Raw genomic sequence first — 21,669 nt, forward strand, 5'->3', positions numbered from 1 at the left:
TTACATACTCTGATTTTCTTGTAGTTTAAAGTGCAGATTTGAAGCACATATAAAGGTGTATAACCCAAATCTGAATGGATTTAATCAGCATTATGAGTGTTGCTGTACTAGAGGAACAAGTTAGAATACCACTTCAGAAATTATTACACTCTTTACTTTTTTTCCAAATGTTTCCCCTTTCCCATCCCTATTGAGTTGTGCCGAAATCCCTCTATAATGTTTCTTAGAGAAGCACCCCATGTCTACTTGCAGAAGATTTCTGAGAGCAGTGGACTAGTTTTCCACAAATGCAGTCTTCTAGAATAGCATCAGACACAAAGTAACTATACCCTTCCTTTCTCCTTATCCTCTATAACACACCAAATAGAGGAAGGGAGGGCCTTGTAGTGACCACAGACCAGCTAGTAAGTCAAGGCAAAACCTTTGGAATCAGAAGTTTGGAAATTCACTAAATCAGCCTCAATACTGGCATAACTAGCACAATAATATAGAAGTCACCTAATTGAGTTAAGATGTTACATTAACATATTATAAACCTGTACTCAGGCAGATATGTGTCCTGAGTGAGGTAGATTATTTAAGAATACAACAAGCCCTGCTCTGTTCATAACCAACTGTGTAAACCATTGATGTTCAATTACAGAGGCTCGGGCTTCAGATATAATTGGACTTCACACACCTCTGTGTTTGTAACCATTGGACCATATTGGTGGGCCCTCAGGAAGTTGAAGTCAACAGCATCTGCACCCCTTTCCTCCCAATCCCAACCCTGAAAAAACCCCGATATATAAACCAGAATTGCAAACAGAAAACATGGGGCTTTTTTTCATCCTTGATGTATGCTTGTTTGGGCTAGTGTGTGCACTTTAGAGCATGTTCTAACCAGGGAATTACCTTCCATTGAGATATAGTACTGTACACATTTAGTTCCTTGGGAACGGTAATTGATTCATCAACACACCTGAACTTCTCCAAAAATCTTTTTTCCTGTATTTTGTATTTCATATTTGTGCTTTAACGCTGTTGCACGTTGATCTATTATGGAATATGTCTTGAATGACTGAACATAAGATCATGTCTCTGGCATATTTTTCTAAATTCTACATCCTATGAGTTTGTTCTGTGGTTCACATTTAAACTAAATAGTTTTATTTTTCAACCTTCCTTATCCAATGCTTAGAATACTGCTGTGGCTTTTGATATAGAAGTATGATTCAGCAGTACATGCATTCTCTACCTTTCCTCTGCTGACACAAGTCCAAGAAGTTCATAAGATTTTGTTTTTCATTGTAAGATGTTAAATATATTGTTCTGTCTAAATCCAGACCAGTTATCTGTATTTACTAGCAAACAGGTATCACAGACAGTTTGAAGCTGACTTGTTTTCATAGTTAAGGCTAACCACAGAATGCCCCAGTTTGAACACAGCAGTAGCCTGCAGTTATCCTTGCATCTGTGCTAAAGGGAGATCTTGTGAGAGAATGAGCAAACTGACAAGGCCAAGGTTTGCAAGTGTAACAGTAGATGATAATCCAGCACCATGCTATGATTGATGATTACAGTTGGGGAGACCTGAATTCAGATCTATTCACCCACGGGACTTCAGACCAATCTTTTCCCTCTATAACTATGGGTTTTTACTCATAGTTGACCCTTTGGGATAGAAGCATACGTGCAATGTTGAAATACACAGAAGAAAGGTAGGGTATGAATGTGATAGGGGAAAAATTGTTTGGGGTGATAAGAACTGCCAAGTGATCTCTGGCATTAATTTTTCCTCACTCTGCCAGTTAGCTCCTGAGTCTTTCCAGCCAAGAAATGTAGTGAAGCTGCTGGCTATTTACTTCCCACCATTACAAAACATAATGGATAGTTTAAGAATTTGGCTAGGCATAGAAATGTCATATCCAGAAACATATTAAGGTAGAACTGATAACAGACACGTGACATTGGTCTACATATAAAGTGCGCCCGCGCCATACGCGGCCTTGAGCATATGCGCTCAAGCTGTGGGCCGCGCGCGGGGCGGAATGGGTGCGCACGCCCGCGCCACCGTGCACGAGCCCCATTGTTTCCAATGGGGCTCAAGCATAGGCAGAATTCGCCTTACGCGGAGGGATCCGGAACGGATCCCCGCATAAGGCGAGGACAGACTGTACATTGGCTCTCTGGGGGAGCTATGGTGACCTTCTGACCCATCCATTGTTTAGACAAGAGGTGGGAAAAGCTACACCTTTCCCCATCAAAAATGTGTGTTCTTCAGGGCATTCCCACACTGGAGGCCCCATAGCCTCCATGTGTCCAAAAAAGAAAGAAAGAAAGAAGGCAAAACATTTTTAAATGCTTCAGATTGCTCTCTAGGGGCCATGGAAGGCATTTCCATGGGGCAAATTCCTGCTTTTAAAAAAAGTCCATCCTGGGCCTAAAAACACCCAAGCAGGTCCCCCAAAATTGAGTGTTTTGACACAAAAACCTTTTTTCCCAGAGGTGCATGTGGTGGAGATGCAGCCCTCCAAGGTCTCCAGAGAAACTAGTATGATCTCCTAATTTTCCACAGTTGCAGGTATTTTAGAGTATTAGTTTTCACTTGGTAGGTCATCACAGTCACAGACAACAGGAGTCAGAAATAGAGCACTAATAGCACATGTAACAATGTTTCTGAAAATCTTATTGGACTAAAGACTGGGATTTTGCAATTTACAGCTTTGACACATATTGGAAAAAGTAAGAGGACATGGAGGTGAATGGCTAGCTATTAATTGGATAAGATGGGAAGGAGGGAAAACTAAACTTTGGATAATAAATGAGACTGCTTTGCTAGCTAGCTCCCAAAGCATAGTTTTGACTTCAAAAATAGATAGCAGTGATGTCAAGCTGGCTGGAATTTTGCAGTGGTGACTAGAGTAGAAAAGATTAGAATCATACAGTTGGAAGAGACCACAAGGGCTACCCAGTCCAACCCCCCTACCATGCAGGAAATCCAAATCAAAGCATCCCTGACAGATGGCCATCCAGCCTCTGCTTAAAGACCTCCAAGGAAGGAGACTCCACTACACTCCGAGGGAGTGTGTTCCACTGTCGAATAGCCCTTACTGTCAGGAAGTTCCTCCTAATGTTGAGGTGCAATCTCTTTTCCTGGAGCTTGCATCCATTGCTCCAGGTCCTAGTCTCTGGAGCAGCAAAAACAAGCTTGCTCCCTCCTCAATATGACAACCCTTCAAGTATTTAAACAGGGCTATCATATCACCTCTTAACCTTCTCTTCTCCAGGCTAAACATCCCCAGCTCCCCAAGTCATTCCTCATAGGACATGGTTTCCAGACCCTTCACCATTTTAGTCGCCCTCCTTTGGACACACTCCAGTTTCTCAACGTCCTTTTTAAATTGTGTTGTCCAGAACTGGACACAGTATTCCAGGTGGGGCCTGACCAGAGCAGAATAGAGTGGGAATATTACTTTCCTTGATCTAGACACTATACCTTTATTGATGCAGCCTAAAATCGCATTGGCCTTGCTAGCTGCTGCATCACACTGTTGACTCATGTTCAATTTGTGGTTTACTTGGACTCTCAGATCCCTGAAACGGACAAATTTGAAATATTGAATTCTCCTAAACATCCTCCTAGGAAATACCCAATGTATAGTCACAGAAATGGCAAGGAACAGTAACTAGCATATTTGCTATATAGATTAAACATTGTACATTCATGGATAGTGGGTTATTTTTACTGCTGGGTTTTGGGGTGCTTGTTCATATGTCACCATTCTGTACATTTGAAAGTTGGACCAGTTAAATTTTGTGACTTGGAAGTAAAAGAATTTAGACGTGGAATCCTAGATAAATGTAGTTTTAAATGTGCTAATAACTTCAGTTCTTCAATATTACAGTATTAGCAAAATTGTTTCCTTTTTCTAATCCATCCAAATGCAGTAATTACTTCTTATCACTTAAGTGCTTGCTCACTGTGATGCTTTGTTCAACTGTTCATTATTTTTCTCAGGAATAGAGGCCTTTGGTAAGAGATGGGCTTAAGTATTGCATATGTAGCTTGTTTTTATTATCCAGGTCACTGGAGTGAGAAAAAGTTATTTAATGCAAAACATGTTCTTGGGAGATGAGTTTTGAGTCGTCACTACTGGCTACAATTCTGATAACTCAATAAAAACCCTCAGTAAATTTTCTTAATTTTGACCTGAGACATCTTACAAATAAATAAAGGTGGAATTCTTAGAAATGTTTTTCACCTTCTATGCTGTCTATTTCAGTTAGAAGTAAATCAGCCTAGGTATTCTTTTAATTGGTCCAGAGCAGATTGAGTACTAGCACAATATGCCTGCTGTTGGCAGCAACTTGATTGGCTTCAAGAATCACCATGGAAAAGTTCCTCCTTCATGTGTACTAGAAACATAATTGATTTTAATGAAATCATAATTTTTAAAGAAGTCTACATCAGTGAATGCATAGAAACAAAGATAAGATATGTTGTTGTCTTGATGACAGTTTCTGCAGTTCTTTATATTCTAGAGGAGTGATTCCCAAAATTTGGCCCTCCAGGTGTTTTGGACTTCAACTTCCAGAATTTCTGACTATTAGCCAAACTGCCCGGGGTGCCTGAGAGTTGACATCCAAAATACCTGAAGAACCGAAATTTGGGAACCACTGCTCTAGAGAATGCTATTATTTGGCATTAAGATGGTCTTTTTTCTTGTAATATGAAAGGTCACTTCTCAAATTCTAGCCCAGCATAAATGCATGAACCATTGTCTCTTGTATAAGAAAACTTACATGATGGAAATACATAAACAAATATTTCTGCGTTCACTTATGACTACCATCATAGCACAGAACAATAGTGTCAGCATGTGACTTTTTGGAATACACCAACCAAAATCATTTGTCCAGTGAATTACCTACTCCCATAGAGCTCTCAGCAACAAAAGTGTTCTCAGCAAATAGCTTTTTTACCTTTATATTGATAAGTAACTCCCCTCCACAAGAGAACATGCCAGACAAGAAAATAGTTCATAGAAATTCATAAATGCATTTGCTTGAATACTTCAGGTCAGACTTTTTAGTATGTATGAGGTTGGAATCTGTATTCAGGCATCTACTTCAGTTCTTATTTATGAAATCCCTAGGAAAACTTGGAAGACTGTGCACAAATTATCCACTTTCCTAAGGCTTATCATATATATAGATATAATACCATAATACCAACAACTTTTTTACTTCCTAAATATCTAAAAAGTATCATTTCACTGAAATGTAGTGCAAGGTTTAACGATATGGCTTTACTTAAAGGATTTTTTTCTAAGCAATCTGTATTGCAGGAGCTGATAAATAGAACATGTCCTAAAGACTGCTATTTTATTGTATCTTATCACACACGCACCCAAAAAATTCAGATCAACTGTGTATTCTTATTTTCAAAAGGTATCAAAAAAGAGGCAACATCTATTTTTACAGTATACACACTTTTTAATGGTTTTTGTACACTGCGCTTACTGCATTATGAATCTTTCTCCTCCACCAGAAAATGCATCTCGGAACATTACTAACACAAGTAATTTGGAATGTCTGTTAATAATCTCAGCATTTGTTGAAACATTCTAGGATCTTAAAATGTAGTAACACCAGATATGTTATATTGGAAGTGTAGCAGAGACTTGAAATTTACATCATGGATGTGGCCACAATCTTGTTTGTATAATGTGGCATGATTTAAATCATGTAAAATAATGAAGCCTCATTTAAACATATACCCCTCTTTGAGTTGTTTCCTCTCCAGCCAGTAGCTGATGATGCAATATAAAAAGTTTGATTCTATGGCACCAGTTAGAGATAGATAATGACCCTGGGCTGCAGAGAACTGTGATACTAAACATAATTAACCCCATCGTCATGTTCTTCCCATATAAATAAGTTATATTTCTGAAATCAGATTGTAGGGAATGTTAACTTTCTGAATTGATGGCAATAAATTTTAGGTAGAGATTGATGTTGTGACTAAAAAGTGGATCCACTTGATTTTTTTCTTCTGAAGATTGTGCAACAGTAGCCTTAAAATGTCAATTGTAAATAAGGTTAAGGATGGCATATTGTTCTTAGAAATTACTATGTAAAAACTACCACAGCACAGGTGGAAACAATAAGCCAATGAAAATACAGTACAGTGCTTTGGGGAGGATATATTTATATGAGACACTAAGTTAGGCCAGCCTTGGTATTGGTTCATACATGCATACACATCGCTTGTTCTCCCTTTATTTCATTATTTGTTGGTTGATGTGCCTCAGCCAAATGTATATGAATGTCTACATTAAAGTTGTCTCTTCAGTTGCCATTAGGGGATACGAACATCCTGTTTATGATGGTACTTCATAGATGCACATCTCTAGTTGATACTGTTGCTACCATGAACATGCATATTTGAACTGCTTTCATGGTACTTTTTCTGTTAAAAGTAACATTTGGCATCCTGATACTGAACTGCATGGAGCTTTTAATAGTTTGCCACATAAGAAGATATCATCTTCTTTAAAGATGCAAGAAAAAAATAGAGAGAAATTGTGAACATAACTTGTGAATGAGCTTTCTATGTGCAATTCGTTGTTAGTGGGATTGATATGTCTTGCTGACTGTCAGTGATTTTATCATACAGGCCATACAGCTCCTCTTAGTTATGTTTAGTATCTCTCTGTGGTTTACATAATCAAGAGTTCATACCAAATATCCTCCATTGCTGTTTCTTAAAACAGCGAAATGTTGTCTTGTAGGCACATGTCTCGTTGTGATATTGATATGTACAATAAAAACTAATATTAATCCATTCCAAGATTGAATGAGCACTGGTGAGAATATTGGTTTGTTCTTGCCTGGTATCTGCAGGTATTAACTCAAAGAAAGGGGGAGAAAACAGGTTGTCATAGAAGTAGGTAAGCAAGTTATACTTCTGTGCCAAGAGCAATTGAAGGGAATGGGAAAAACTTGTTAGCCCATATCCAGTATTCCACAAATTCACTTAATTGTTAAGTAGCTGTGATGATTCCTAATCCTAACATAAAGACCACTTTTGGAAGAGAACATTGCAGCAGCTAAATATTACTAGCTTCGTATGTAAAAGCCCAGGAAACCACCTCAAGGAGGAGGGGTTACCACATTTTAAAAATTTGGCCAGCTAGTAGTTCGAGCCAGTTGTCATAGCTGCCATGTAGCATTTAGGCAATCAACCAGTGAAATAGCATTGAGCTATATTCATTCAGAGTATCCTGCAGGGTGCAAATAGAATTTATAGATTTCATTATTTTATTTATTTACTTACTTTACTACCTTTCTCTCAGCACAGGATCCAAAATGACCAAGGAAGACAATATATTGGAATCAGTGTTTCTATTTTATACTAAATTCTGCAGAGTTCATACATTACTACTTAGTATAGTGAAACTATATAGGCTTAACATGGTGGGGATATATGGGCCTGATTAGTAGCCAAGACTGTTTGCTACCAGTTAAAGATTTGAAAGGGGTTCTGTTTTTAAGTGTTCAATTTTCTTTGCAGTTCTTTGCAATATACAGTATACATATTAGTCTACCTTCATACACACTTGCACAGTTAAACACAACTGAATCTTGGCAACACTTGGAAGTGAACAGTGTCTGCATAATGTGCGTGGGAGGGTTGGCAGGGAGGGACACTGAAACATAGGCAATTCACAAGAAAAGTGTGAGTAACATTTATTTCAGTGAAACTTAATGAATTCTTGGCGGGTGCTGTGTTTAAATGCAGAGGGAATTTCCCTTTACCCAGATGCATAGAATATATGTTGTATGGCTAAAAATAAAGATTTCCTACATGAGAGAGCTGTGGCAATCGGTCCATCTGTTTTTACTGTAGTAGTAAACAGTTAGTGGCTTAATAAGTAGAAAAATAATTGTATAGGAAGCCTCATATTAATTAAATGTAGTGTCCAGCATAAAAAGCTGGAGTTAATTAGTACTGGGCTTGATTCATTGGTTGTAAAGTCTCAGATCTTCTGATTACTCATTTTATGTTAAAGCACTGCAATAGTCCATCCAGGTATTTCACTAAAAGATAATACACATATAAAATGGATTTTTGAGCCAGTGATTCTAGCTTGAAAACTCTTCAGCATAGTACAACACATAATTAATACTGTATACCAATCTAAAGAATTCAAGCACCAATGCTCCCCCTCCCTCCCCACTGTGTAAAAAAGAAAGAGTTGTGGTTGAACTTGGCATGATATTTTAGATCTACATATGTACATATTTTTTCCTAAGTTTATAGCTTTGGTTATGTTTTCATGATTTTTGAACAATTAAATACTCTCTCCTCCCCAACAGTCTTATTGTTAAACTACACAGATGCACAGTAAATTTAATTTCATAACATAGTCTAGGTATACAGGTTGTCTCTCCCTTCTCCGAAATTCCAAAATATGCCAAAATTGTCTACATGGGTTGCTGAGGTAGTGACACCTTTGCTTTCTGGTGGATCAGTGTACACAAACTTTGTTTCATGCACAACATTATTTAAAATGTTACACATGAAATTGCCTTCAGTCTGTGTGTACAAGGTGAATGCCAAACATAAATTAATTTCATGTTTAGAGCTGGGTCCCATCTCCAGGATATCTCATTATGAATATGCAAGTATTCCAAAATCCAAAAAAATCCCAAACACTTCTGGTCCCAAGCATTTCGGATAAGGAACAGTCAACCTGTCATGTTTTTTCCCTAGAAACTATTTGTTTTTTGGGGGGAGTAGTTTTGTACCACTGTTCAATGGGGTCTTAAACATTCTCTGCCAAGTAAAACGTTCTGAAGATTATATTTTTATTCAACCATGTTTTTGTTTTTACCCAAACATTTTTGCTTGGAAATCAGTCTTATTGAAATCAGTGGAATTAATTTATGAATAGTCAGGATTAGAATTCATATATAAATTGTTAAGTGATAGCTGTGGGTTTCTCCTGCAGTGGCTAATTTTGTCTTCTGAGAAATCACTAGTTCATAAATTGGATTTCTGTTCAAGATGAACCATTGGGATGAGAGCAGAAGAAAGAGGTCTTCTGTGCTGGCCTTAAAAAATAGGAGCTCGTTTCTTTCAAACATATATTGAGTCTTAATCTGAAATGTGTCCCACTAAATTCAAGACAGATTTAATACAAATTGAGTGTCTCTAATTCTTTGGATACCATACTGCATGGTACCGAATGTCTATGGAAGGGTGATATTTTAAAGCAATGCATGTAATCTTGGTTTATTCAGAAGTATCGACAGCTATATTGTATTCTGAATTTGGAACAAATTTAAATAAGCTGAACTCTCAATATGGAATTTTAGAAAATACACTTAATCTTTTCCCATGCTTCAGTACATAGGAAAATCCTCTGCTGCACCTTACCACTGTAGATATAAATCTGAGAATCAGCTTGAAACACACAGATACCACATTTTCTTTTAAATCTCTGCTTCCGAAAAAACTGAATCACCTGAAATGTTGGGGATCATAGCTACAGTGCATCAAATGGCAAAATGTCCTCCCTTCAGTGAGTCCTGCAAATATATACCTAATGGTGTCATTTCATCCAAACTATTCATCTAACTCATGTCTGGAGGCTTGAGTAAAAGTCTTACACATATAATTACATAACATGAAGCAGTTTACATATTTTGGGTTGAGCATATTTAGACTTCCAAACATCAGGAGTGCAAATTTAATGCAAACATTGCTGATTTAACACTGAAAATATTATGGGTTTATTTAAAAAGAAAAAACACTTTTAAATACTGCATCACTCAAAACATGAAGCCTAGAAAAATCTAGGCTTTTTCAACATTTCCTCTTTAAAAATTAATATGTTTTGGATCCCTGCAATTTAAAGTAAGTTTTATCTGCTTTTGCTTTTTGATTACCTGTAGACATTACACTTCACATTCTTTATAGGGTAGTTGCTGACACTTGCACTGTCCATAACCATTAATGATGATGAAAGGTCCTTCATGGGTGGGTTCATATTCATTATATGGTCCTTGGTCTGACATATTTGACATATGTAGCCGTGTTTGAGATCGTAGTTGCCTGTGGCTTTGAATCATTGAGCACTGCCTAATTTTTCTTAATGTGGGAGGGCAGCACTTCCTGGAGATGAACACTACAAAAATGATAAAAAAGAAAGAAAATAATAAAGCCATTGTTCCTGTAATTACCTGCTGAGTGAAGATGACATTGTTGGGCTCAGGCAACTGTTCTTCTGTGGTAATAGGTATGCCCGTAGTCGTTGAAATTTCTTTATCTCCCACATGGAAATTTGAGGAGCTTATTCTTTTTGTGTACTCAGTCGTTGGAGCTCCGTAGCTTGCAGCAATTGTTGTAACAACAGTTGATAAATTCCAGCAAAGCTGAAAACCATAAACTGCATCTAGAATATCCTCTCCCTGGGTGTGGTTTGGACTATGGCAAAGTATGGAGTGCTCCCACCGACCTTGGAAACCACTCAGCCATGTAGCTAATGCACATATTTTGGGGCTGCATTCCCATGGGTTGCTGGAGAGACCCACCATAGTTAGGGTTTTAAGTGAATATAAAACCTTGGACTCCAGAGTGGTAAGCTTGTTGTTATCCATTAGGAGTACTTTAAGGTTAGGCATTATTTCAAAAACTGTCATATCAATGGCTTTGATATCATTTCCAGACAAATCTATCTTTTCTAAAGTGCCCCAGGTCCATTCCATCCCGCATGTCAAGTTGCTAATTTTATTCCCCTGTAAGAAGAGCATGTGCAGATTGCTTAGCCGTAGGAAATGAGCAAAGTTAATCTTTGTCAGCTGGTTGTGCTCTAGGTGAAGCTCCCTCAGTTTGATTAATCCTGCAAATCCATTGCGTGCCAAACTTCGCAAACGATTTGTGCTCAGATCCAAAAAATCCAAACTACGACAGTCTGAAAATAGACGGACTGGGATAGTCCTCAGGGAATTGGAACGTAAACTCAAGGTTTGCAGTTTGCGAAGGCCATAGAACAATTCAGGATGCAAAGCAGATAACTGATTGAAAGAGAGGTCCAAATGTTGCAGGTTAAGCAGTTGGCTAAAAGTTGTGTTTGGCAAATAAGAGATTTTGTTTGAACTTAAAATTAATTCCTTTAGTTTATACAGTCCTTGAAAGCCATCTTCTTTTATTGTATCAATTTGATTATGGTCTAAATGAAGCCAAGTAAGTTGACTGAAGCTTGCAAACTGATCCCCTTCAAGTTCCGTAATAAAATTGTGCCTCAATGACAAACCTAGACAGCCCTTGTCAGTGGTGTTTGGCACTGAGTGAAACCCCTGAGAGTCACAGTAAAAGAGCAGCTTCTCGCAACGGCATTTTGGTGGACAAGCCGTGCCCAAGGCAGGCAGCATTTTAAAAACAATACTCATTGCATATACTGCTGCCAGCACAGGAGTCCCTAATGGCCACTTGAAATGTAAGCCTGCAGAATATAGTTCAAGGAAACAACAAAATAGGATATTCTTATCAGATGTATGCTTACAACAGAAAGAAAAAACGATTGCTGCAGATAATGACATGCATTAAAATGCTGAGGTCTTTACACTTTAAATAAATGTTTGGTATGAACATCAGTCTAAATTATTGAAATTATTGACAGACACTACCCAGTTGTCTTAAAAGATATTAACATGCTATTGTTACCTATTTCTAAAGTCAAATTTACTGCACATAGTACAACAAATCAAAATGTATAAACTTACCCATTCTTTTGAGTACGTTGAAGGTTGCATTCAGTCGTAGTTTTAGACTCAACACAGTGAGTCTGTAAAAAGCTCTAATGTTGACAACCTCTGAATAATTTACTTCTACTGTCCTCCACTATTAAAAGTAAAAATGACTTCACATCCCCTTGTCATATATTCCTTTTGAATTCATTTCCTTGATTTTCAGTGACAGGTCTGCAAATTCCCGAATCAGTGCTGAATTGGAGTTCTCTGTTTTTATACTGTACAGCTGTTTAATTGAAAGCGTTTTCCACGGCTATGGCTTTTTTGTCTTAACTTGTTGATGGCAGATGGGTAGCTTATTGCTGAGAGAAGCTTCTGCAGTCGCTTGAATGCATTTGCTGAAAAGCTTTCAGGGATATGGTACAGGAACGCAGTTGCTTATGTGCTGCGACCACACAACCGTATATAGGCTGACGTCATCTTGTGACGTTCCTTTTTGTTTGGGTTTTCCAGAAGCTTTGCAGTTTAAGGCACTGTGGTGCATACTGTGAATTGTGAGATTAGACTACCACTAAGAGGAAAAACTTAACTGTAGGAATTCTTCATTTGACATCCAAGGGAGAGAAGTGACTTTGCAAGAGTCTCTCCTGCAGATTGCATGTTTATTATTAACACTGGATTTCTGAAATCTAGTTAACAGTACAGATTTTTTTTTGGCATGGTTGTCCTGATGGTGCTTTGCTTGGTGTGTGTTTGGGGCAAGGAGGGGGCAATCAGTCTGCTAATTAACAAAGGCTGTCAGGCAGAGTCACATGGGATTTTAAATTCAAAAGGGCTTTGCATTGCTATAAAATTACAGTTCTAGTTTAAAAGGAGGGAGATATTTATTATTGGAATTCAGAAGATGACTTTGGCAAGTGCCTCTTGAAATAAACTCAACCAGATGCAAACTTTTGAGTGGATTGTTTTCACATAACTGTTCTTTTAACAGCTATCAGGACTCTTATTTAAATATCTGATAGTTCAAATAAGATTAGAAAATAATTACAGTTTACTCAGAGACAGGATGAAAAATTGTCCAGTAGAAGTAGATTAATGGGAATGGTACAAACTCTCTCTTCCTGTTCAATTTCAAGTATTTTTAAATAGAAAAATAAACCTTGTCTGTACCCCACCATCAAAACAAATCTTGGTTGTGTGTATCAGTTCATTTGTCAAAGATTATATTCCCAGTATTTCTTTTGGTGTAAATGATACCTTGCACGCCTGCAAGCTGCTTCTGTTTCTTTCTAGAAATGTGTTACCTTTTGTTTTTTAAAATTGACAGAAAGGTGAATCAGAAAAAGGACAAAAAGGGTAAATCAGAACAATTCATTTTTAAGCTTTATGGCAAATAATGTTCACTTGTTGGGATGGTTGCAGGGAAAATAATTAAAAGTCAGTTCTAAGGGAAGAATGAGGTTGTGGGGTCATTTCTTTCCTCACCATTCTTGGCACTTTATTTTGGCCCTGAAGTGAAATCCAGATTTGAAGTCTTCGTTAACTCAGTTTGATGAACTGAGATTGTTTCAAGCAGAAATGTGCTATACCTGTATTCAGCAATAACTTTTTGTTAAAGGATAAATGCTGAGTTAAACGTTATTTAAATTATTTAATGTTTGTGGTGTCATTAACACTACAGTATTTTCCAGCGTATAAGACGACTGGGCATATAAGACGATCCCCAACTTTTCCAGTTAAAATATAGAGTTTGGGATGTACTCACCGTATAAGACTACCCCTCTTCCATCTCACACCAAATAAAAATTAAAAAACATCAGATTTGATTTCAATATGGTAATTTAAATTCAAATGCTTATGACATGCAGGTCCTTAGCAGGAAACCTTGTTGTATACAAAGCCTGCTTGGACTGGTCAGTTCTCCCTGGCTGCCCAGTGCTCCCTGTCTCCATGACTATCAGAGCGGTAGCTGCTTTCATACGATCGCCTGCAGCTGCAGCCATTTTTGAGCTCCCTCCACCATATGCGGCGACCACAGATTCTCCAGTCCAGCTCGGAAGTTTCAGCACCTGACCTATAATATGACACCCGGCATATAAGACGACCCCTGACTTTTGAGAAGATTTTCCTGGGTTAAAAAGTAGTCTTATATGCCAGAAAATACAGTAGTTTGCAATTCATAAAATCAGCTGAACTTTAATAAACACTCAGGTGTTCTGTTTCAGTTACATGGTGTACTGGCTGATTAAAACTAAGTGCAAGTATAACAGTACATGTGGTAGTGCAACTTCCGAAAGTCTTCTAAGGCCAGTTGTTCATGGTTATATTGTTGTAGACCAGTTATTTCTTTCCTTCTACATACTACGTCTGCAGAATCACGTAATGCCTGTCAGACATAAAACATCAGGATCTTTCTGGTGCCATGGTTCTAGAGGATCGGGTGTGCACTAGAGTTCAAGAAGTAATTGTTAAGTCCAGAGTTAAGTCCAGGGACCGGATTTAGCCACATATTTGTTTTAACAGAGCAGGAGAGAGTGCAGAGACATCCTCAGCCAGTGGTCTCATTAGGGTTGGTGTCACCAGCTGTGGTAACATGATGTGACCCCCCCCCCCCATTGACCTCCTCCCATTTCACACCATACCGAATCCTTAGTAATGCTTTTTTGCACTAACGTTACTCATAAATCATAATTCCCATGTACCACTGAATATAATCCTAATAGTTGTTACATAAACAACTAGCAAAATTAAAATTATACCTTCAGATTACAATATCATATGCAAACCTAAATGTATTTACATATACATAGTGAAGATTTGTTTAAAATGTGTTGTTTTTAAAGAAAATTGAAAAAGAATAAAATAAAAATTCAAATTTAAAAAATCTAAAATTTAAAATTTTGAAAATTTAATTTAAAAAAATTCGGAGGCCTCTTCTTTCTCCTCCCATTGAGCTTCACCCCATTCCCACCATCTCTTAAAGCATTTTAAAGGGAAGCAGATGAATGCCACAGCCTGCTTCTGCCAAAAGGTAGATGTATGAGGAGCAGTGGTGACACACACACCTTTAGGGTGTCACCTGGTGTGGTCTGCATCCCCTGCAACCCCCTTAGTGACACCACTGTCCTCAGCTACTGCTTAGTTTCTCTGGATGATGTTACCCAGTATCTACTGATACCAGGACTCTCTTGCCTCTCTTTTTCACAGGAAAAAAAAGTAAACACTTCTTTATTACTTGATGGTGCTTCTCTGCTATGCATCTGCCCAAATCACAATGCTATCTTTTGCTTTAGTTGTAAGAAAAAAGCTCTTGCCTGTGAGGAGGCTTCCTTTGTTGCTATTCAGAAGTTTCCATCAAATTTGTATGGAAATGAAAGGGAAGAGTTTGGATGACACAATTTTTGGCTTGGTTTACAAAGTCAGCCAAACAAAAATCTAGGCCTGACCCACTCATTGGGTGCAATTCCAACTCTGTACTTAACAATTACTTCTTGAATGCTACACACACCCAGTCTTCTAAAATCATTGTACCAGTTTTTCTTGCCTTTGACCTCAGCAGAGCTCTTTCTTATTCCTTCTCTATTTTTTTGGATTATCCTTTCTGTCTGTTTAACCTGCCTTCCTTTCTTCTTTTGCCTTTTCTTCTGATTCTGCAGTGGCTCTAGTAGCAGAAAGGAGTGGAGCTACAGGTTGAGTCTCCCTTATCCAAAATACTAGAGACCAGGGATGTTTTGGATTTTGGAATATTTGCAAGTACATAATAGGATAACTTGAAGATGAGGCCCAAGTCTAAACATGAAATTTATGTTTTGTAACCAGTGTAGTGTAATGGTTTAAGTTTGGACTAGAACTCTGGAAGTCAAGATTTGATTCCCCACTTGAGCATTTAAACATAAAAATCCACCAGGTGACCTTGGGCAAGTCACACTTTCTCAGCCTCAGAGGTTGGCAATGGGGAAACCCTGGTGAAGAAACTTGCCAAGAAAACCCTATGATAGGTTCACCTTACAGTCACCATAAGTCAAAAATAACTTGGAGGAACATAACAACAATACACCTTATACACATAGCCTGACGATAATTTTATACACAGTATTTTAATAACGTTGTGCATGAAACAAAGTATGTATACAATGAACCAGCAGAAGACAAAGGTGTCACTATCTCAGCCACCCATGTGGACAGTTTTGGATTTTGGAATTACAGATAAGGGAGACTCAACCTGTGTTAAAGAGAAAGAACCCTATTCAGAGTAGCGCTTCAGAAAACACACTAGCAGATTGGGGTGAATGGAACTAATCTAATGATGGGGCTGTTTTGTCCAAGGATATAGTTCCCTCTGCACTGAAGCTGCTTCAGCAGATGTTGGAGGAATCTGTGCCACACTCCAACTTGTGGAGAGCATGGTGGAGTCAAATTCAGATTGTGAGGTGCCTCACAAAGGGACATGATGTCTGTGGCACCAGTAAGAGAGGGGTCCAGGGTGAAAGACTGTCAACAGGTTATATCCCGTTCCCTCTGGGGGCTGTACCTATGGCCAAAAGGGCATGAAATTCCCTCCATGTGTGCTATGGTGCACGCCTCAGTATTCAGATGCCATTGCAAATTCCCAGTTTTACCACCATTTTTTTATGGAGCAGGATACCAACAAGAGGAGGAATCCACCCCCTCCCATAGTGACTGCTCATTTTGGTTTTATCTGGAATGAGAGAGGCCTTTCCTTTGTCTCCTATTTTTCCTGTGTGGTCTGCATTCAAGCTTGACTAGTAAAAGAACTGATCTCATGGATGGCCAAAGGGGAGAAACCTGGAAGGTTTTCCCCCCAGCTATTATGAGACCACATTGGTTCTTTCTTTGGGTGGTCACAAAGAAACCCAAGTTGTGTAGATTTCTCCTCTCAACAACCCAGAATATACCTTCACGATTAGAACCTAATGCAACATTCTGCAGAGGTCATACGTGGAAAGAAAAAGTTATTTCTTCTGAAATGCCTTTGTCTTGTAAAATTCCCCTTTTGTGGAGGAGCTGTGTCATTCAATCTTTAAATGTGGCTGCAAACCTGTGTTTCTGGTTAAGTGGTAGTATGCAAAGTCTTGAAACATGATATGGCCATAGTTACATAAGCCTTGATTACATGCCAGTTGGATTACCATGGGGCTCCCTTTGGAAACTGCTCAGAAACTTCAGCAGGTCCAAAATGATGTGGCCATACTGTTGACTGGGGCTTGTTACAAGTAACATATAATCCCCTGTTGAAACAGCTTCACTGGCTATCAGTCTATTTCCAGGCAGAATTCAAAGTGCCGGTTATGATCTTTAAAGCTTAGATGGCTTGGGTCCATTCTGAAAAGCCATATATCCCTATAGCAGCCTGCCCAACTTTTAAGATTTTCAGGGGAAGGCTTTCTCTTGGTCCCATCACCTTCACAGGTATGGCTGCTGAGGACTTGTGAAACAGCCTTTTCAGTGGTTGCTTCCAGACTGAAATTTTCTCCTGCAGGAAGTTCGAGGCACTCAGTGTGCACAGAAGATCTCCCTCAATCTGTGTCACCCTCAGACCTTGTCTGAGCCACACCCCGCTTTCTGTGAAATCTTAGTTATTTATTTCATTTGATGCCGCCTTTCTTCCAAAAGAGGACCCAAAGTGGCTCACAAGATAAAAGATATTCTGCAGGACTTGTAAATATATCACCCCCAGCTCAGAAGCTGAGCTGGAAAGAGAGAAGCCGGGAGGGAAGGCAAGAGTTCACCTCCACCCATCTCCTGATTAGAAGCCAAGATGGAAAGAGATGCTGGGAGGGAAGGCAAGAATCCACCTTCCCTCCTCCCCCCTCCCCAGAACAGAAGCAGCAGCTGTGACAGATCCCATAGGAACAATGGAGAGAGGCTGAGAATCAGCCAGGGAACTAAGGGAGGAGGGCATGAGGGAAACAGAGGGAGGCATGGGATGATGGGTAGGGGAAACAGTTAACAATGAGAGGGGTGACATAGGGTGTCAAACAGCTAATGGGCAGCAGCAGTGGTGATGGGTGTCACTAAAGCGAGAGAACAGCAGTGACACCATAGCTAATACTTGTTAGAACTAGTGTCTAGAAAACACTATGATGAGACATCCCAAATGAGACACAGGAGGATCAGATCACTAACAGAGATAGGAAGAAATAAATGGAAATCATAAATGCAGGAACAGTCAAGGTGACAAGACAAATAGTAGACACACCCAGAAAGACAAATGCTATCTGAAGCAGCACCACACATAAAGTAAGGATGTAGAATGTGAGAAGCATGAGCTAAGGGAAGTTAGTTATAGTAAAAATGGAAATGGAATGCATGAACATAGCAGTACTGGGGGTGAGAGAGTTAAAATGGACAGGAATAGGCCACTTTCAATCAGGCAACTACATAGTGTACTCAGGGAATGAAAAGACATGAAGAAACGGGGTGGCTTTCGTTATAAGAAAAGATTTGACAAAAGCAGTGAAAGCATACAATGCAAAATCAGACCAAATAATACCCATAAGGCTCCATGGAAACCCTATGAATATCACCATAATTCAAGTATATGCACCAACCACAGAGGCAGAACAGAAAGAAACTGAAAGATGTTACGAAAGAGTACAACATACCAATGTAGGATGTCAAGCAGATCATAGGCAACTGTAATGCCAAAGATAGAAACAAAGAAGAATAAAAAATAGTAGGCAGATTTGGATTAGGCAAAAGAAATGAAGCAGGTGAGTGTCTGATAGATTTTTGTGAAGCTAACAGTCTATTTATTGCAAACACATTTTTCATACAGCCAGAAAGAAGGCTATACACATGCACATCACCAGATAGCCAACACAAAAACCAAATATTTTATATAATCGGAAATAAAAATGGCAAAGTTCTATACTAGTGGCCAAGACTAAACCAGGAACCAACTATGGCATGGATCACGAATTACTCATATCAAAAATAAGAGTAAAACTCAAGAAGAAGAAAAACAGTCATCATGCCAAAATATGATCTAAATAATATCTCAACAGAATTTATGGACAATACAAGGAACAGATCTGTGCGAGTAAGCATACCAAACTGAGAACCAGAAGAACTATGGTCTGAAGCCAGGGACATAATAAAAGAAGAATGCAGAGAAACACTTTCAGTAGATAGAAAGAAAGAGAAGAAACCATGGATGACAAATAAAATGCTACAAGCAATAAGGAAAAAAGAGAAGCAAAACAAAAGGGAGATAGGGACAAACTAAGAATCATGAATGCAACAGTAGAACAGCTAGTGCGAAAAGATAAAGAAAACTACTACAATGACCAGTGCAGAGAAATAGAAGACAACAACAAAAAGGGACAAACAGGAGGCATATTCCACAAGATACCAGAAATCAAAGGAAATTTCAAACCAAAGACCGGGGTGCTCTGTGACAATAAAAATAACATAATTCAAGATCAAGAAGGAATAAAAAGATGTTGAATGTAATACAGAAGGTTATCCAAAAGATGATAAACGGCACAAGGAATGAAGAACCATATGAAGGTGAACCCCAAAGTCGAAAAAGCAAGGTGGCAGCTGCAATAAGAGAAATGGCAAGAAGCAAATCACCAGGAACAGATGATATTCCAATCGAATTGCTGCAATCCACATTGACAGAGACAACACTGGTGCTAACCAACATATGTCAACAGATATGAAAAACAAAACGAAGGCCAACAGATTGGAATCAATGTACATCCGCATCCACAAAAAAGCAGACACAAATGACTGCAGAAACTATAGGACTATAGCACTAATCTCTCACACGAGAAAATTATGCTCAAAATTCTCCAGCATAGATGCAACCATACATAGAAAGAGAAATCCCAGAGGTCCAAGTGGGGTTCAGGAAAGAAAGAGGTGCCTTTGGCTGTATAGATCATGAAAGGCTATGGAACGCCCTTAGAGACATGGGAGTGCCACAAAATCTGGTAGTCATGATGAGGAATCTATACTCGGGACAAAAGGCTACTGTAAGAACAGAACACGGAGAAACAGAATGGTTCCTGTTTGGCAAAAGAGTCAGACAAAGCTGCATCTTATCACCCTACCTGTTCAACTTATATGTGGAACATGTAAGAAAAGCAGGCTTAGACACAGAAGAAGGAGTGAAAACAGGAGGAAGAAATATCAATAATCTAAGATAGGCAGACATCACCATTATACTAGCAGAAAACTCCACAGATCTGGAACAGCTACTAAGAAAGATCAAGGAAGAAAGTGCAAAGACGGGCTTACTGTTGAACATAAAGAAAAAAATAATGACCACGGATAATCTACACAAATTCAACCTAGTCAAGAAAGAAATGGAAATACTAAAAGAGTTCTCATACTTGGGATTAAACATTGCTAAGAACAGGGACGGCAGCTATGAAAGAACTAGAAAAGATCCTAAAATACAAAGATATACAACTCAGTACAAAGGTTAGAATCATAAAATATTTTTATTCCCTATTGCTATGTATGTATGTGAGAGCTGGACAGTTAAGGAAAGATAGGAAGGAAATCAGTTCATTTGAGATGTGGTGCTGGAGAAGAGTGCTAAGGATTCCATGGACAGCCAAAAAGGCAAAGAAATGGTCCTGAAACAAATCAAACCAGAGATCTCGGTGGAAGTCAGAATGATAAAACTGAAGGTGTCATACTTTGGACACATCATGAGAAGGCACAACAATGCTAAGAAAGATGGTGGGAAGTAGAAAGAGAGGAAGGTTGCATGCTAGATAGGTGGACTCTATTAAGGTGGTCACAGGTATGAGTATGTAGGAACTAACAGAGCTGTGGGGGACAAAAGAGTCTTGGAGATCTCATCCACAGGGTCGCCATGGGTCGAGATCGAATCCAGGATGGTTAACAACACACATACTTTTCTTTTGCTGGCAAGCTTAGGGCTTTTTATTCAGGCAGAACTTTGGCTAAAAATGTATGTGACAAGAGAGTCTATGGTGGGAGTGGTTTTTTTAATCATCTGTGTTTTTAATTGTACTGTTACTTATTTCTAACCTTAGTATAAATAATTGTATCTTGTTTTTTAAATGCTGTAGGCCACCTTGGATCCTACATAAAGGGAAAGGTGGAATACAAATCAGATACAGTAATAAATACGGAAACTGGAGCTAGTTTTGTAGCCTTGTAGGTCTTGTCTTTTCTATCTTTGAATAGCTGGTTTGGGGATGTACTCATTTTCTCCTGATTGACCCAGATACATACACCATATGTTGCAGCACAGCACTTTCATCAGTGGTGCCCACGATTCTGTTACAGCATCTTCAGATTTTGCCAATATTGTAATCTCACAAATTGCTTTATTGTAGACAAGACAGCGACATTAAAAATCAAGCATGGGTCTTTTTCTAGATTCCTAGGCATACACAAAACTATTCTTGGGTGGGAGCAGAGCCTTAGTACTCTGGACCAAAGTGGAGGGTTAAGTGGCCATTAAGGCAAGACTTTGAGGTATGGGCAGAATTTTCAAGTTCCCAAAGGCTGACTTGTTTTAGCAAGATTGTTTTATCAAATGGTATAACAAGAGAGTTTCCTACGTGCCCATGCTAGCTTTAGAAACAATAAACAATAAAGGCAATAGCACTTACTACTAAAACATATCTTAGCTATTTCTTATTTCTGAACATAAGTACAGTCCACTTGTTTTGTTACTTATTCAACAGATATTTTTTTTGTAGTACAACACTGCCACCTTGGCATTCTACCAGTACCTAGGATTCTTCCTGAGTAGTTCATTCTATCAGTTTTCCATGTCTTTCACATCCACATGTGCCTGGCACAGGGTTTTATGTAGTAACACTCCCATCATCTCTTTTCATGAGGAGATAACAACAGGCCTTCTATTTTGTTGCATTACAGATCCCATCTCCACTGATCTGGTAGTAAGAGCTG

The 21,669-nt window shown here is 38.7% G+C and overlaps 2 protein-coding genes across 2 annotated transcripts in view; one reads left to right on the forward strand and one right to left on the reverse strand.

The window, feature by feature from the left end:
• The window catches only part of CTNNA1 (catenin alpha 1), a 98,234-nt gene that overhangs the window by 32,527 nt on the left and 44,038 nt on the right, over positions 1–21,669 (forward strand). The window lies entirely within an intron of this gene.
• Positions 9,797–12,247, reverse strand: LRRTM2 (leucine rich repeat transmembrane neuronal 2). Its single transcript, XM_042465867.1, has 2 exons — positions 11,776–12,247; positions 9,797–11,495 (listed from the first exon to the last, which is right to left on the reverse strand). The coding sequence occupies exons 1-2, from the start codon at positions 11,777–11,779 to the stop codon at positions 9,949–9,951; spliced, it is 1,551 nt and encodes a 516-aa protein (XP_042321801.1). The 5' UTR covers positions 11,780–12,247; the 3' UTR covers positions 9,797–9,948.

This window comes from Sceloporus undulatus, chromosome 1 (genome assembly GCF_019175285.1).
Source record: "Sceloporus undulatus isolate JIND9_A2432 ecotype Alabama chromosome 1, SceUnd_v1.1, whole genome shotgun sequence".
Taxonomy (NCBI): Eukaryota; Metazoa; Chordata; class Lepidosauria; order Squamata; family Phrynosomatidae; genus Sceloporus; species Sceloporus undulatus.